The 18,710-nt window shown below is 43.5% G+C and overlaps 1 protein-coding gene and 1 pseudogene across 18 annotated transcripts in view; one reads left to right on the top strand and one right to left on the bottom strand.

Moving 5' to 3' along the window:
* CELF2 (CUGBP Elav-like family member 2) overlaps positions 1-18,710 on the bottom strand; it is a 558,220-nt gene that overhangs the window by 11,827 nt on the left and 527,683 nt on the right. For 7 of the 18 annotated variants that reach the window (XM_017886680.1, XM_017886679.1, XM_017886684.1 and 4 more), the window contains 2 exons: positions 10,710-10,829; positions 3,611-3,808 (listed from right to left, as the gene is read on the bottom strand). In XM_017886680.1, the coding sequence (XP_017742169.1) occupies positions 3,611-3,808; positions 10,710-10,829 (318 nt within the window). Of the gene's footprint in view, positions 1-3,610; positions 3,809-10,697; positions 10,830-18,710 lie in introns of all 18 variants that reach the window. The other 11 variants (XM_017886678.1, XM_017886686.1, XM_017886689.1 and 8 more) reach the window with 3 other exon arrangements.
* Positions 1,110-7,924, top strand: LOC108538534 (putative uncharacterized protein CELF2-AS1; annotated as a pseudogene).

Here is an 18,710-nt window from a genome sequence, read left to right as displayed (position 1 = left end):
CAAGCTTCTTCCCCTGTCTCCACAAGATATATCACAAGTATCCTAATGACTGGGACTTTTCACAAAGAAAACTTTTTTTTTTTTTTTAGTTGGAGAAATGGCATACAAATTTATTTAATGTGCACATTATTTAATGTCCAACAGAGTTCAGAAGCTTGTCTACCATCCTGGCAAAACAGATTATGAAAGTGGTGGGATTACAAACTGTTTTCTAATTTTCATTGTGAGTTCTTTCTTAACATGAGTTATGTGGAAATATGTTGCTTAATTTCCAGACATTTGTGCATTCTCTTGTTGATTGATTTCTAATTTAATTTCTCTGTAGTATTAATACGTACAAATATAAATATTATATATATATATATACACACACACACTAATATATTACATTCCTCTTTCCCCGTCTCATAATCTGTTTTGCAAAGAAAACTTCTTGAGGCAAACTATGGAAGCCACAGAAATGAAGTATTCCTTTCTCATTTAAAAGTGTGTCTTCGTGACTACTCTAACTTCCCATACTGCTTCCATTTCCTTGGACATATCCATATTCTAGAGCATGGGAAGGAGTCTATTTTAAAGGGACACGATTGTAGGGGGGCCTTGGGTCCCCAGATGTTTTCTGGTTTTAAGAGAATCAAAATTTAACATGAAAAGATGCAAAACCCAAATACTGGAAAGGGATGTTCTGAGTGCTGCTGTGTGTGCACATCCTTGGTGATATGTTTGCTGGTCAGATTTGGTGCTACCAGCTTTCATGTTGCTACTGCACAAAAGATCCAAATGCATGAATGAGGGTTACTGGGCCCCAGTTGGAACTGTGAAGTACATCTCACCTCCTGAAGCCGGGGAGAAAATAGAGTTTCAGTGCACATGACAGATGATGGGGCATGCCTGAGCAATCCTGGCTTTCTAGAACGTTGCTCATGCTGAATGTGTCTATGCCCAGCAAAGAGACCAGTAAACAAACACAAGTAGGTTTTGTCCTTTTGCTCCTGATCTTCCCGAGAAAAAATGTCAGCAGCATCTCTTGAAATAGATCCCCCAATTTTTCCATCACCAAGAAACCGTTTGGTTTTGTATATGCCCTGAGTTTTTAATATTAAAATGGAAAAAAAAAATTTCATATGGAAAACCTCCCTTGTATGCAACTAAGGTGGCTGAGATGAAGAGGAAAACACAAAACACCTTTTTTAAAAATGGGATTCTACCTGTGTGTCATCGCTCTTCCTCTAGAAGTGGGAAACACCTGTTCACAAGTCACCCCTTCATCAGATTTCTCCCGGTGCACGTTACTGTCACTTGTTAGATTCTCTGTTACACTCACTACTGGTCCTGGTTGTTGGGGTGTTCATGTTTTATCTTTCTCACAGGGCACTTGATCTGGCATAAAGCACTGGGGACGTTTGTAGGAACAAAGCTGTACGAGTACACCAGCGTCCCCATTCCTCACGGGACTCGCCTCCTGCAGGTAATGGACAGAGGCGGGCCGTCAGAGGCTCACTTCCTGTCTGGGGAAAAACGCAGCAGGTCTTGCAACCTCGGACAGAACTGTGGAGTAGAAAATCTGGAATTCATCGTTGTTATTATTTTTTTGCTCTGCCTGACATCATTTGCTTTTAAATTTATGTTTTACTTAAAGTAATATGAAGATGGTTTAAATTTCTTGAGCACGTATTAACTGGGAGAGAAGGGGATCAGAAGAGAGGTATGAGAAGGTGGGAGATGATTCCAAAGAAACACTGAACAAATCAAAACCCCGAAAGCATGCTACTGAAAATGCACACTCTTAAATCAGGAGTGGACAGTGGTTATTTTGGGCAATTTTATCTTAATCTCAGAAGGGGAATTACTGCGCTAAGTAGTAACCCCTAAAACTCAAGGTGAGAAAGTTGAGGGCAGTGAACTCAGGTGAAACCTCGGAAACATGTTGTTTCATGGCCCAGACTTTATCCCTAAACCGCTCTATAGTTTACTGGAAGGTCCTGCTCTGTAATGGAGAGGTGACCACCATGTGGGGAACTGGCCTTCTGGCCTGTGTGTGAGGATATCATCATCCTACAGGGTCCTGCTCTCTGCCCTCATTTGTCACCATGGTACTCAGACCACAGACAGAGGAACACACACAGGCCTTTCTTGGGGAAGACAAGTGATGTTTATGATGTAGGGGTTCTTTCACAAGCCTGCGGAACCACAGCTGTCTGAACACCTGTGCATGTTTCAAAAGCCTATAATAGTAGCCACAGCTAAGAGTAAAGAGAAAGTTGACATAATGAAAAGTAACTTGCACTTTCATATATTTTTCATTTTAAAAGTGATCTCCATGTTATTCATACAAATAAAAAACCTTTTCTTTCCTTTTTCAAAAGAAAAAAAAAACATAAGTATCTTTTAAGCTGTGTTCTCTTAAAACCCACTTCAGACAAAGCAATTTGGAACTATGGGGTGAGGGTAACAGAGAAGGGAAAGAAACTTAAAAAAATCTCCCTTAGTGCTTCTCTATTCTGGCTTTTTATTCCATATCTAACCAAGTCAGAAAAAAATATCATTTAGCAGATTTTGCTCTAAAGGAGCTTCAATTAAGGAAGAAGGAATCAAAAGGAAGAATGACCAATGATCCTATTTGGTCTTACTCATGAACCATTTCATAATTAGCTTTAATTTATTCTTACCATTAACTTCCTGGAGTTTATTTTGCTTTACTGGCAGAGAAGCAAGGCAATCGATCACTTCCTTGCTTTCCCTGAAGACCCCCAGTTAAACAAAGACCAAGGCAATCCTAACCGTGGATTTTATCATTCACCTGAAAACCATCACCTACTGAGAGGCAGCCGCACACTCACAGGATGTGTGGACTCGAAAACCCTGGCAAACACAGGACAGAGTGTTTCACCCACAGAAGCCAGTGGCCATCCATCCCCTTCCACCACCAAGTAGTTTCTGTGTAAGGGGAAAAGGTGATGTCTGTGCTGACTTGGGAAAGGGAAGTCCCTGGGAATTTTTTATAGGCAGCAAATATTAAGTAGTTGATGGGAAATTAATAGTTTATAGAACTTAATTATGGGAGGGGGGTGAGCAGTGATAGAATATTTGGGGATTCCAAGAAAGGTGGTCAACTTTCCTGGACTTAGATCTGCAGAGATGCCATAACCCTTCAGAAGATGTAGCTGGGGGAAAAAATTAAAACCATTTATCTACAAAGCCAGACTGGTATGTAAATATACAACGGACAAGAACTTCATCTAAAGAGATGGATGAAACATTAAATTTGAAGGTGACTATAAGACCAAGTGAGAAAGACTGAAATAGGATTTTGCTGCTGTTTGAGAGAGAGGGGTCTGTGTTCCCCGACTGGAGTGCAGTGGCTAGTCACAGGCATGACCATGGCTCACTGCAGCCTCAGCTCCTGGGCTCAAGCGATCCTCCCATCTCAACCTCCCAAGTAGCTGGGACTACAGGTGTATGTCACCACGCCCAGCTTTCAGGTTTGTTAAACACGAATAACACATACAACAGCTGCTTTCTGTTGTGACATGGGTTCAATCCGATACCTTCTAACCGTGCTCTAGAGGCCAGTGCTGCCAGCTGGGCTGGGCCTTGCCTGGGCACCTACCTTCCTTCTGGCTGCCCGCAGCGCTCTGCTGCTGCAGCAGGCTCTGGCTGTACAGAGTGGGCAGCGCGGCGGCTGCGTACTGCTGAATTCCTGAGTAGGCCTGGGTGAGGGCGTCCATGGTGCCAGCCGTGCCATTCGTCAAGCCTGTGGCGCCAAGTCCTCCATTCAGAGCCGCCATACCTGAGAGCATTTGAGCAACTTTACAAAAAACCCAACAATAGAGAAGAGAAACAGCACTTATTCATTAGTGCTTTCCAAAGGAAGTTAGAGAATCATTTGACACAATACAACAGCAAATACATGCAGCTAGCACACAATTACACCGACAGGAAACTCAAAATGAAACCATGAAGAAATCAATCATGACAATGGGGGAAAATGACCTAAGCCATGAAAACCCTCACTCCCTAGGCCAGTGATCCAAATGCACTGTGGCACGAGTGAGACGAGACAGCTCAATGCCATGCAGCGTGCTACTGGCAAGTACCGTTGTTATCTTTTGGAAGTAAACGCCTTTTGCTTCTGGGAACTTAGGAGCATGTTAAAAAAAAAAAAAAAAAAAAAAAAACCTTAGTAGCAGAGGCCTGTAAAATATGTACACTGAAATCCATTTATTGGGCTTTTAAAGGAACTATGGGATGGCTTGCAGGGCTGAGGAGGAAAAGATGAAATAAAACTTCTTTCCTTTAGGCCGTGTGATGAGGAAATGGTGGAGAGGACAAGTTCTGTACTCTCAATCAGTGGACCTGCAGTTCCGGGAGTTACAGTGTGGGAAAATGGGCTTTCTAAACAGCTGAATGATGATGCCAGGGACTACGACCTTAGGAATAAGTAGCCTGGCTGATGAAGAATTGAGGCAAAGAAGAAATGTGGACCTTTCCCACAGTCGCAGAGAGCTGAGGCTACTCATTCAGTATCAAAGTGGTTCAGTTTTCAGCAGCAATTAGTTCTTCTGTGCGTGCACCCATGCCCAAGTGGCAACGGGGTTTCGGACACTGAAAGCTCCAGGTCCTGTTTTTCAGTCAGCCGGAGACAGAGGCGTGTCTACAGGCCGGACCTTGGCTATCACCTGATGGGACTCGATTTCTCCCCTTGTATCCTGGCTGCTCTTTGGCTCTACTGGGGTTGCTGACTGTCACATTCTCCCTGAATACTGAGTCAAAGCCAGCAACACTTTATAGAGTACTAACTTTCATATCAACTCAGGAAATGGAAGAGGGGACATCACAATTGCCTCTGGGTCCCTTTATGATCACAATTCTTTAAGAAAAGATCTGTTTCTGAGAAGAACTTACTGAAAACATGAATGAAAATCTCACTGAAAGTAGGGCTACAGATTGGATATATGAAAACAGCAAGAATGGCTAACTGAAAACATAGGTAAGTCTAATGAGAATGGAGGACAACTAAGGTAAGGCTGCCTGGAAACACCAGGGAATCCGGCAGCAGAGTGACCTCCACACGCCCAGCATGCTCCTGCCCCAACGGAGCAGGTGGGGAATGTTCTGTTTACTCCACTTGTGCTTCTATTTGGCCAACTTCGCCTCTTCAATTAAAAGGACACGTGTAAGATATGAATTAGGCCATGGCTTAACAGTGGAGGACTATCATTGTGCCTCACCTTGGGTATTCCTGTGCTTCTCAGAACAGACACTGAGCAGGGGTGGCGAGGTGAGTGTGAATGGCGTGAGAATGGAGTAGCACCCTCCCGAGTGCAAGCTCAGCTCAGAAGTGTTGCCAGCTGAGGCCCTGCTGTGTCTACTTTTGTTTCTTCTTATGAAGGGGTCTATCAAGAAAATCATTGAGATTTTCATTAATGTTTCCATTAATGTTTTCTTTGGGTCATGCAAGTAAAAGCTGTCCAAAGAGCTTGGATGCAGACTGTCCTAATTACTCTAAATGATCCCTCGGACACCGGCATATCACAGCCACCCCCCTGCCACTGTGCTTCCCCTCTGTCCCTGTTACTGTGGCCACCAGAGGGCTGGAGAGTCATTTCTCTCTTCCTCCAGTGCTCTTATTTCATCCTCATCTCCCACTATTTATTTGTGTGATGCAAAGGAACTTCCGTGTTTTTGAGGTAGGTGAGAGGGGTATGTACAATAACTCGGGAAGGGCTGGACACTGCTGATAAATTCTTTTGGTCTCACTTTGGTCAGGCTGTTAACAGGTGCTGTGGATTATAGATGATCGAGCTCTGGGCACAGTCCTTTAGAAATGCAGATGCCTGTGTGGAGGAAATTCTGGCAGGAGAAGAGTGGCGACTTGCCGCTCTGCTTGGATCTCAAGGCATGAGGTTCTGGGTGTGACTCGCAGCCTGCGAAGCCACGCGGGGCCTTGCTGCCAGAGGCGCCTTGTTGCCAGACGAGGACGGGCTGTAGACAGCAGCTCCTCTCTGATGGACGCCTCCAGGTTCCCATGGAGTGGTGGGGAGCATCGCACTGCCATGATGCCTTGTCTGCTGAGGGTGGGAGTTTTCAGGCCCTGTCATGTGAGACCCACAGGGGCTCCTTCCTGCGATTTGCAGCCTCCATGATTTGGCTTCTCCAGAGCGCCAGATACACACGAGGCATTTTATGGCGGTGGTCACTGGGACCCAACTCCCTTCTCTCTACACAGCTGTTTTTTAATTTCCAGGTCAGAAAAATTATCCAACTCTCTTTTGCCAAAATGTTTTCTCTTACAACGCAGAAGCAGAATGCATCTCCTGCTCTTGAAATACTGGATGGATGTTTCAGAGGGCATTGTGAGGCTTGGAGCTCCAGCCAGTGACGTTCCAGCCACACCCTTCTTTCCTGGTTCCACTTCACAAAGGCTGGCTGTGTCTCTGGACTACACCTCAGAGCTAATCTGCTTTCCGGAAGGGTCTTTTGTACTTCTGCTGGTGCTGTGCATGTAGGAGACAGCTGTGGCCGGCCCTATTTTCCTGGGGAAGGTGGGGGGTGGCAGAGGCGGTACCATGAGCAAGGGATGCAGATGCTCAAGGGGGAAGAGTCAGGGGACACGGGGAGGGTTTGGCCTCTCCAGCCAGGGGCTCGCCTCCTCCATGGTATAAACATCCATGTGAACAAAAAAGTTCTAAGTACCAGCACACTGAGAATATTTTAAACTACAACTATCATGGAAAATCTGGGAGGGTGGTTCCTAGGTCCAGGGTGGAAAAGTAGCTGAAAACATGGTAGGATTTGAAGAACAATCAGAGGCAGCATTCCACCTCTGAGAATAGTTCCTGTGAGTGACCTGATGTTATTCTAGGTTAATTCTATCAAAGACAGTGTTTGTCAACCCAGCTGTGGGTACCTGATTTCCTCTAAAAAGCTTTGGATAACAGAAGCAGAGCTGTGAAGACAGTTAAGTTGAATAAAATGCTTCCACTTAAAAGAATAGGGCTTTTCCTTGAAATGGCCCAATGGATCAGCCATTTCCTCTCATTTATTATCATCATCTCCATTCCCATGCATGCTATTTAGACGAGGAAGGCTGGAAGCAAGTGACAGGTGTGGCAGTGCTCGGCAGGGAGGCCTCTGCACCTGGCCCGTCGGGAGGGCCAGCACGCAGCCTGACAACTGAGTGCCTTCTGCCTCATTCCTCTCCAGAGGCCCTCAGTCTACGATAGAGACCCAGGAGGTGGGAGATGCTGAATCTGTTAACATGGCACAGAAGGACTAACCCATAAACATGAGCATGAATGTTTTTTGTTGGGGGCACTAAGGAAATGACACTGAAAAAAGGAGAATCACAAGCCAAGTGCCATAGCAGACCACACTGACTGCAAGCTGCCCTGCTAGGCTTTATCCCAAATCAAAGAAAAAGGGAGAAGGTCTTAATATTCTCACAGATTTGTAACCACTTCACTGGGGTAAGTTTTCTTTTGTATAGATGACAGATGATCCTTCTAAGCTACAAGCTGATAAATGAGAAGCTAAATATAAAATGTCTAGAACCAGGGTAGATGAAGATGTCTCTGTATACACTGGGTGTCACTTATATACCTGCCTGTGTTATTAAGGGCACACACATTGTGTGGGGCTGTGGAAACTATAAATATTAGGAATACAGATTAAAATAGTAATTTCACAATGCAAGGAGTGCCAAGCCACAAAAATATGCCCGGAGCATCTTCTCATGGAAAATATTTCCATAGACGCTTTTCACCAGGCATCTGCAGCTGGTTTTCTTAAAACAATCATAATTTTAAGCACTATATGGTAAGCCATTTGGAAGCCATTCGAATTATGCGATAAAACAAGGAAAAATAAAGATGCCACTTGACATACACTGAAACACACAAAATCAGAGACAGACTCTTGGGTGGAAAAAGTATGTTCTTCACCTTAGCTCAGATGTTAATATATAAAACATGCTCAGGGAACCCTGAAAAAATCCAGAGGTGAACACTCTGATGGTGAATCACATGTCTTCTTTCTTCTGATCTTGATGATTCTTACATTTTTAGGGTGCTGTACTGTTTTTTAGCTCTTCGATTCATTAATGTATAAGGGAATAAAAAGGACATCCAACTCAAAACAGTATAATTTAGCTACTTGTCTACTGACTAAAAACTTCATTTTTTGGGAGAGGTGTTGGGCTCTTGAGCAGGAAAGAGGGTAAAATGTAGGCTCTGGTGAGTCATCTACCTGCTTTCTGGCTGGCTGCTGTGTCAGTGGGAGAGAGTTGGCTCTATTCAGAACACCTGAATACTCTCCATATGGAAACAGATAACGGCTGCTGCAGTGGGGTGGGATTAACAGCGGTGCTACGGAAGCTGCCGTCAACTATTTGAGAAGCTGACTCTGTCCAGGTAACCACTGCTTGACGACTTTCTTTAGGAATTATCCAGTGGAACCGGTAGCATAATCATCTCTGTTGAGAAGGAATGGTCTGAAAGAGGATACTCTGTCTTGGAAGGTTTTCTGTTGATATTTTGAGACAAGCAGCAAATAGTAGCTCTAGGTCAGTGCTGGAGATTGTAAAACAGCTCTGCATTAGTAACACTTCCCAGGCACAAGGAATGTATTTTCATTTGTGCCTGGTTTTGGTTTAATTAAATATTTTCTTGGTTCATACTATCTAGTAGGGGTTATGTGAAATGACATTCTTTCTTCATTTTCTATGAACTGTACAGACTGATATTAACCCAATAGCAAAGAATTTTAAAAAGCAAAACGATTTAAACTTGTTGTCCTTGCCAGAAGCAAAATGTGTATCACACAAGACCCCACACAAGAACTACTCATGGTTTCTCTGCCATTCAACACAGCCCCTCTGCAGTCCCTGACGAGAACGATGGCAAAATCTCAGCAATGCAGAGCAGAGCAGCGTGGACAGGGCGGGACACGGACGAGAGGACACACACACCAGTCATGAGCACGTGCTGAGGAGGACAACCATTCCCACTGGCCTGTTACTCTGCAGACCAAGGACAGGCAGGCGGTCAAATCAAAGTCCTTGTTTTAGGGGAACTAGGTCCTGGGGCAAGAGAAGCAGCATGAGGGGATGTGTGCGAGCACACGCGTCCTCGACCTAGGTGAAGGACAAGGTCAGAGCGAGGAGCTGTACCGGAAACGGGGGTCAAGGCAGTGAGGCTCCTACTTGGCTGCTGGGAAAGTCAAAGCTGGAGGCGGTTCTAACTGGAATACAACATTGCGGCCGCCGCGCGGCTACCAGTTCACGGGCTCCACGCTAACCACGAGCCATCCCATTTGGGAGGTATGGTCAGCTAAAGCTCGGTTCACGCTTTTGCTTCTCCTAGAGCTGCTGCATACAAGGATGTACTAAAACCTGAAAAATGTCCTAATTCTAAAAGTGATCTATTTTCTCAGGATTAAAAAGGTTAATTTTTATTTGGATAAATTTTAGGTTCATTTTCTACCAAGTCCAGTGCAAGGTATTCTGAGTTTTTACAGTATGAAATTACTGGGATTATTTTGCTTTAAAAAATTATACTGCCTGGCCACCCTTTCAAAACAGTCCACTTATTGAAGCATGCCTTAAAATAGGGCAACAACTGTCAAGGACTCCTTCACGAAAAATGAGAACGGGCAGGTGCCGGGGTGCCTGGGCTGCATGGTAGCTAACTGGGCTCCAGTATCAGCAGCTTTGTTGGCTGTCGTGGATCTGCTGGGCTTGGCTACTCTCAGGCAACCAGGGAGTCCGAAACGGAGGGACAGGGAAATTTCGTGTCCCCTCTGTGGGCTGAGGATCAGTTTCCCCACTGCAGGAACCCATACCGAGCAGGAGTCTAAAACATGACTTATCCTCTGGCCGGCACACCGTTCCCCCATCAACCGAGAATGACAGGAACGGGTGGCCTGCGGAGGACAGAACCAGAATTCTCTGGTGAGTCCATCCGTATGTTTCGGAACCAAGTACAATTTTCTAAGTGATTTGCCTCCAGCCTATTTCAACCTGCCACAGCTAAACGCTGTCCCTCTGGATGGTCCCTGATGTAGAGTGACCCATACCTGTGGGTGCTTAATAAATATTCTGATCACGTCAGTTCCGGCAGTGACTCCTCTCCCCTCAGTTTCATCTGCTTCTTTCCAAGGCCTAATTTTCTCCCGTATTTAATTGTCATGAATCTTTGGACTTTGGAGCTGGAGGCTACCTTTAAGAATCATCTGATCCAGAACTTTCCATTCTCAAATGGAGACTCCCAAGCCCAGAGAGGGAGCAGCGTCTGCCTGACTTCCCACAGCTGCCTGGCAGCAGAGCTGGGTTCAGGCTTCCAGCCTTCCAGTCCATTAACTTTTCCCACTGTAACACCCTGCCTCGCAGGACAGAACCGACCGAAACCAAAGCAAACCAAACCAAACTGCTGGAAACTTGAAAATAGCTGCCAGCCACAGAAGCCCATGGATGAGCACACGCGCGGTGCTACACACTGAAGAGAATCTGGGGGTGGAGAGTGGTCAGGGGTTTTCTGAGGCAAAATAAGTGTAGGCAGCTTTTGCCTATCAAAGCATGTGCTCCTCCATCCCAAGTTTTAGTTCTCCCCGTGGCATATCCTTTTTCGGGTCATTTCTGGCTGACCACTTTCTGTGGAGAATTTGGGGGAAGGCTGTCCACCAGAGCAGCAAATACTCACTGTTGATGGTACCTGCTAGTGCATTAATATTATTCAGTCCAACAGTGGCTCCAGCCAGTCCTTGCAGAGTCCCAAGAGAGGTCAAGGAGTTCATGGCTGCACCAGCAGTGGAGTTTGGGGTTGAAGCAGCCACTGAAAAACAAAAGGAAGACAGAGGAAAGGGGAGAAAAGACACGAGGTGAGTGACAGCCAAGAAGACTGGAAATCCTTCTGTCATTATCTCATTGGACGGAGGTGAGGAGCCGTGCTTGTGGCTTTGGGTAAAGGACATAGGGAATTGTACTTGTGGCAATTTTGACAGATTTGGTGGTTAAAAAAAAATCATCATAGCACTGTTTTGCCAATATAGCAAATACACTCACTGCTGGATGGTGGGGAAATCTGTGAATGGGAGGCCTGCCCAGCCAGATTTATACATAACGAAGTTGGCAATCATTCTTTGGCTTCATTATTGGACAATATCTTGCTTAGTTTTTTTTTTTAAACCTATATGCAAGAGTAAAATGGGCCTTTATTTTTCCTTCTTGTACTGTCTTTAGTTTTGCTACCAAGGTTTTGCTAACCTCATACAATGACTGGGAGAGGGTTCCTATTTTTCTGTTCTCTGGAATAGACTCCGTAAGATTAAAGTTAATTGTCATTTAAGTGTGCGGTAGCACTTGCCAATTAAATGTTCTGGACTTTCTATTTCTTCATGGGAATATTTTGAAATAACGATTAAATTTCCCTAATAAATAGGATGACTGAACTTTTCTTTTCGTTCCTGAATCCGTTTTATTAAGTTGCTGCTTTCTAGAAATTGCTGTATTTTGTTTTCAACTATATACTGGTATAAAGTTATTCATAATATCTTCAGTAAACTTTCAAAATGGAAAACATTTAAATGTAAGACATTTCTTAGTCTGCCTGATCTGTCAGTTACTGGAAGAAGCATGTGAACGTCTGTCACTCCAACTCCATGTAAACATGCTTATTTTTGGAAATGTATCTTGAAGGTATATTTCTATGCAGGAGGTTCCTACTTGCATAGATTTGGAAATGATCCTATCTTCTGGTGAAATAAACCTTTTTGGGGCAAGCTTTTGTTTCTAATTTTTCCCTGAAGTCTGTTTTGTATGATGTTTGGTGTAAGAAAGCACCAGCTTCTTTGGGTTTTTGCACTGGATATCTTTTGCCATCTTTTCACTTACCTGTTTATATTTTGGCTACATCTCTAACATATAGACAGGTTTAAAAAAACACAGCCTTATAATTTAAGTCTTTTAGTAGGGGCATTTAGATTTTGTCCTATCTGTTCTGCTAATATTACATTTTTTTTTCTCTCCCTTCTTGCTGTCCTTTGAGATGGAGTCTCACTCTGTCGCCCAGGCTGGAGTGCAGTGGCGTGATCTCGGCTCACTGCAACCTCCGCCTCTCAGGTTCAAGTGATTCTCCTGCCTCAGCCTCCCGAGTAACTGGGACTACAGGTGCCTGCAACCATGCCTGGCTAATTTTTGTATTTTTATTAGAGATGGGGTTTCACCATGTTGGCCAGGACGGCCTTGATCTCTTGACCTCGTGATCCGCCCGCCTCGGCCTCCCAAAGTGCTGGGATTAGAGGTGTGAGCCACCAAGCCAGCTAGGTTTGTCTTTCAATTCCATTTCCCCTCTCTACTACTTTGGAAGTCATGCATAGTATTTCTACTCTCTTGTATATGGTCATAAAAACTAAGTCATCTTTAACTTATGAAAAGCAAAGTTACTTATCTTTGCTCCTTGCCAGAACAATTCAAGGATCCGAGAATACTTTAAGGCAGAGGAGCCCCCTCTGAACCCAGGTGTGGGATATTCATGCATTTTACTTGTAGCTTGGTTTTCAGGTTTTTATTCAGCACTTATTCTTCACAGCACACATTTAGATTTGCCCACATATTTACCACTTCCTTTGCTTATTATTCATTCTTCTTTCATCTGGGTTATTTATCCTTTAGTTTGAAGTTATATCCAATACAGCTTTATTTTGTGAGGGTCTATTGGTGAAAAAGTCTTTTAGCTTTAGTTTGTGTGAAAATTATGTCTTTATCCTAGTTCATGAAATATTTCTTTCCTGGATATTCGAGATTGACAGGTTTTTCTAAGCACATTTTATGGCCTTCTGACTTCCATTATTACTGTTGAGATGTCAGGCACTGAGATTTTGTGTTTCTTGGAGGGTGGTTTTTCTCTCTGTTTTAAAGATCTTCTCCTTGTCTTTGGTGTTCTGCATTTATCACTATGGTGCTTCCAAGTTTAGATTGATTTTTATTTTCCCTGCTTGGAATTCATCTGGATCCCTGAATATGTGGATTTTTGTTTCTACCTTTTATCAGTTCTGGAAAGTTCTCGGTTATTAGCTGCTCTTATATTGACTTTCCCCCATCCTCTTTCTCCTTTCCACTAGGAATTTAGCTAGACCTCAGTTAGATCTAGTCCATGTCACTTAACCTCTCATGTTCTGTTTCTCAGTTGGGCATCAACTCCAAAATCTGTGTTCCAGCTCACCACATTCTCTTGCAATTGTATGTAATGTTCTGTTAAACTTACATCTCCAAATTTTACATTTTGGTTATATTTTTTCATTTCTAGAATGTTACCCAACATGCTGGATCATTTTTCATAATCAGTTACTTTTTTACTTTTCAAATTCTTTTAATACGTAAACGTATTAGCTATACTTCCTTTCTGTTGTATGCTAATAATGCTAATATCTGAGGTCTAATAATGGTGGTATCTAATAATGTCCCTGTTATTCCTCACTCTTGGTGCTTGGTTTACTTGTATATTTTGTGGGATGTTTTTGGTTGTGAGCTTAACTATCTTGGAACTTTATTTCTAGGAATAATTTGAGGTCTGGGTTGAAGATGGGTTGTTTCAAGAACGACTTAACATTTGATTCTACAAGGTGCTGGAGGAAACTACAAGCTGGGGATACTTTAACTTCATGGCTTAGGATTTTGGGCCACTCAGACACAATCAAACTGGGTTGTAATCTCACGTGAGGGATGGTTTACTGCTATGAATTGTCAGAGGGAAATTCCCCCCGGCCCTACCTAGTTCTGTTTTGAGATAGGCAGTTTTCCTTGTAGTTTTCTAAGGGAGAACATTTTTTGTTCATCTTTACACTGAGAGTTTAGCCTTTTGGGGTTTCAAGCTCGTATGGGGAGGGTCTCCTATTAGATACTGCACAGAAGCCTTGGACTTTCTTGTATTCCTTATGGTTGGGAAAGCTGTGCGAACAGATACTCGAATTTATTCAGTTCACCAAATATCCTTAAGGGGAAGGCCACATTCAATATGCTGCCGCTTCTCTGAGTTTCCTCTTTCACTTAGTCATTGATTTATGAGTATTTTTTGCTAATTGACTACTGATGTCATTAAATATATTTTTAAAAATCTTACTATACATTTCAGGGTTTTTCCCGGTGGGAGGGTCCTTCCAGCAATCTAGTCTGCCTAACTGCCAGAAATAGAAGTCTCTCCTATTTGGGGTATTTCCTAGGGACTGCATCTGATGTCAGTCTACATGTGATGGTCCTTGCCAGATTGCTGTGCTAGTAAGTAGAGTGTTAAAGACCATCCCTAGTATATGTTTGAATTCTAAACCAGCAAAAAAGGCCTGAACATTTTCATACAATTTTAGGGGACACGAGGGAAGTACTTTTAAAACAAGGATATCCGTGGGCCCTCTTTCCAGTGAAACAACCACAACAGATAAAATGATAAAAACCAACCACTTAAAGTCTCTGGAAATTGTCCTAAGTACATACATGAAGAAATAGTTTTTCCCCAGAAGATTTATCAAACATCAGCAAGAACAGCAAGAATGCGTGGCATGTGAGCTACAATCCACAACCTGCTCCCTTTCTTGGTACAAATCCCCTCCTCTGAAGCTCAGCATAAAGGATGCTCTACCCTGGGCGGGTATGGCCAAGAAGATGGGGCTCCCTCTTCCCACAGCTCCAAACACACAGGGTTATGGTTTCTCCCAGGGAGGGAGTGACTACCAACATCGACAATTCACAGCTCCCACCCCTGCCAGCTCTGTGGCAGAATCTCTATTCTAGGCCAAGAAGCAGAGGGGTCCCTTCCTCAGCCCAGCCTTTACTCATGGAGTGGAAGCTCTACACCAGGCATAGCATTCTGAGTATTAGGTCCCATTCAGCCCACCCCATCTCACTCACTGGGTGGAGGTTTTATGCTGGAAAAGGCAAGGAGAGAAGACCAGTTGCTCCTATGCTCACACAGCACTCTTCTTGTAGACCAGAGGTGTCATTCACAGAAAAGCAGGCCACTGTCCCTGCACCACCTCCAGAGCAGGGAGAGATAGGTCACAAGAACAAAGGGCTCTGTAACTTTCCCTAGGGATAACTAATTATTTGGAACAGAGTATGGGAAAGTTCAAGCCTAAGGCACTGTCAGAAACAAGAGAAATTTTGTTGATGAGCAATTAAGAGTAGGCAGTAGCTCCACAATGGCAAAGTAGACCAGCTGAAAGCTTAGCAGAGAGGACAGGGAAAGGGACAGCCAGAAAGAGTCCTCCTGGGGTCACAGCAGGCCTCAGGGACTGCCTGAAAGAGCACTCCTACGAAAGGGCCCAACTGCAATCAGAGCAGACTGTGGGGACAATTTATGCTCCAGGGCCAAAAATAATAGCGCAAACAATTGAAGATTGGTGGAGGCTAACAGCTGGAAGTGAAAACAACAGAGACACAGCAGCCAGAAACTTAACAAGAGATCAGGCAAAGAGGCAGTGAAAGGGAGCTGTCTGGAAGAATTTTGTAATTTAACAAAGGAAAAATAGGAATGTCACTCATAGCTCAAGGCTGTGGCCTCTGAGGAGTGACAGCAGTGGTGCACCACAGGGGAATAGACTTCACTGAATTATTCTTGCTAAATCAATAAGGAAATAAACACAAATGAGAAGCCAGTGGGGAAGGGGTGATGTGCAGTGGGTAAGGAGGATCAGCACCCAGAAGTGCTGTAACATCTACAGTGTCCTGTTGTTAAGAGAAAGCTATGATATGTGCAAGAGAACAAGAACATGCAATCTGTACACGGGAAAAAGCAGACAGCACACAACAGAAACTGTGTGTAAGAGGGCCCAGATGTTAGACTTAACTGGACAAAGACATGAAAGCAGCGATTATAAATAGGATAACAATCTAAAAATCCATGCCTAAAGGATTAAAAGTATAATTACAATGTTTCATCAAATAAAGAATGTCAACAAAAGGCTGAAATTATAAAAAAAAATTGGAAATTATTTTACAAAGTAAATTTATTTCCTTCAACATTCATAAATCAACACAGTAAGTGCCAGTAAATAGGACAGAGGCCATTGGCAATTTTAAGAAAATCATACTGCCTAGCATGTGATAGACATCTACCAGGTGAATGGCAAATGGCAGCATTTTAAAATTTAACTTTCAGTAGGAAAGTGATGGAAATAAAAATTAGCCTAGACAGTTCACCATACAAAAACAATTTTAAATGAGGGTAACTGCAGTGAAATAATCTGTAAAATACCTATAAAACTTGAGTAAATAAATGTGACCTGAATTGAACTGACAAGTTTTAATGGGCTATACGTAATTTACTTGTGTCCCGATTTAAAAAATGGAAATTCTGGGGCTAAAAAGTAAAGAACCAAAATGAAAAATTCACCATAGGGCTCCACAGTTGCTTTGAGTTGGCAGAAGAATAAGTGAACTTGAAGATATATTGATAGAGATTTTACAATCTAAAGGAGAGAAAGAAAAAAGAATGGAGAAATGAACAGAGCCTCATAGAAATATGGCACACCATTAAGCACATTAACACACGTGTAAAGTGTGTAATGCATGTACCAAAGATAAAGACTGGAAAAAAAAAATTGCAAGACATAATGGCTGACAATTTCCCAAATCTGATGAAAGACATTAATCTACACATGCAAGAAAACAAACTCCAAGTAGGATAAACGTAAGGAAATCTATACCCACGCACGTAACAGAAATATGTTGAAAGTTTAAGAGAAAATCTTGAATGGAGCAAGAGAAAAATGATTCATCATGGATCCCAGTAAGATTAACAGCTGACTTCTTAGCAGAAACAGTGGACCAGAAGTTAGTAAGATGACATATTAAAAGTGCTAAAAAGAAAAAGCCTATTAACTCAGAATCTTATATCCAGCAAAACACAAGACACAAAACACAAGACAGGCTGTTGCTCTTAGTCTCTGCAGCTTGCACCATGCAGAACGTCATCTTACAGCACAGACTTCACCAGTCTCCACCTTTTTGCACTGTAACTGGGGATGGTCACCTGCCTCTGTGGTGAGCAGGGGAAGGATCATGGAAGTTGGCTGGCATGGGGTATCACTGAGAAAAGCAGGAAAAAGGGTCCTAGCTCAGCCCCATTGCTACTGAAAAATGAAACTATAAATTTTAATAAAGAACACAACTCTATAGTTTCATCAGCTCTTTTCACTGGAATCTTAAAAACAAAACACAAAAAAACTGGAGGCAAAATGGGGTTTCATTAAGCCTGCCTTGGACTCAATCTGTTCCCTTATCTCCCCAAGCTTCTGTTTCATTGTATTTAAACGGAGGAAGAAGGGTACCTAATTCACTGGGCTGTTGTAAAGATCAAATAATCTATGTAATGAATTTGGCACTGTATTTGGCACCATTTTTAGATCATCAGTTATTAGGTAGAGGTTGAACTGAACAGACAAAATGATATAGGATCTATTTTATGAAGCAACGAAAGCAGGTAACACTTTTCTCCACTTTCATCTAAACATCTCCAACTGTTGATGACTGCACAGCCACTGGTCTGGCTTCTGTTGGAGGACCTTCTTCCACCTTGCAGGAAATCACAGGGAGGACCCTGTATGCCAGGCTGTAACCTTTCCCTTCCTATGACATCCACAACTGTGAATTGCTGGCCCAGAGATGCTGCCTGCTGTGCCCCCATCCAGGGGCATCCAGAGGAGGGCCTGTCAGAGCCTGCTTCTAGAGAGTGTTTCGCCCCAGGGCAAGGGAGAAGAGGTGCTGGAGGTCGCCAGGCCTCGCTCATCTTGTGCTCAGGGATGACTTCTCAAATCCTCCCAGTCTCCAAGGTGGGTCTGCAAACAGGTGTGTTGATGCCACACACTGCTCTTGTGTGGATGGCTCCCAGTGGTGATGGCAAACAGTGAGCTGGATAGAGAGCTCCATAGGCACAGACACGCACATAGCCTGTGGGCACGGGGGAAGCCTAGCTCAGGGGGCCACAGGAGAGGTGGAGGCGGCCTAGAAACTCCCTGGGCCACTTTTGTTACTGATGACAATGAATCGATATGCAAATTAGATCTTACACCCTGGCTTCCTATTTAAAAACTGGGAGGCTGGCTACAGTGAACTGGACATAATTTCTCACTTCTTACTACGCTGTTCTTAGGCAGTCCCAGTAGAAAGATGGAGAGAAGGTGAAGAAAAGGAGGGAGAAGAATCAAATATGAGACTAAGAAAAATTAACTAGATGACTTGCCTTAAAGTGGAAAGATGCCCTGTGCACTCTACATCACTGGACAATACTTTGAAAATTCACCCCAACTGGCATCTCAGTTGTAAGAGGATGGTTTTATTGCACATCTAGCCACCTTTAAGAACCTTTTGAATGTTAACAAATAATCTATTTAAAGCATAAGAAAAACTCCAATTTGTCACACAGCCAACCTTGATCAAGTACTTAAAGACTGACCATTCAGCAGATGCACAATCGAGAAAGAGGTCCTAGACAGAGACACACGTGGTGCCACCAACACCCAGACTCTCCATTTCTGTGCTGGCAGACTGGCAAGATGCTGCCTCAGACCACCATCTGCCTTCTTCCCACCTCAAATTCCTTCAGTCTGTGCTGAGAACTGTACCCTACGCTTTCTCACTTAAAAGTTTTACAAGGCCGGGCGCGGTGGCTCAAGCCTGTAATCCCAGCACTTTGGGAGGCCGAGACGGGCGGATCACGAGGTCA

Source organism: Rhinopithecus bieti, unplaced genomic scaffold, assembly GCF_001698545.2.
Source record: "Rhinopithecus bieti isolate Rb0 unplaced genomic scaffold, ASM169854v2 scaffold_13900, whole genome shotgun sequence".
In the NCBI taxonomy this organism is placed as follows: domain Eukaryota; kingdom Metazoa; phylum Chordata; class Mammalia; order Primates; family Cercopithecidae; genus Rhinopithecus; species Rhinopithecus bieti.
This window is presented reverse-complemented; position numbering and strand designations above follow the sequence as displayed.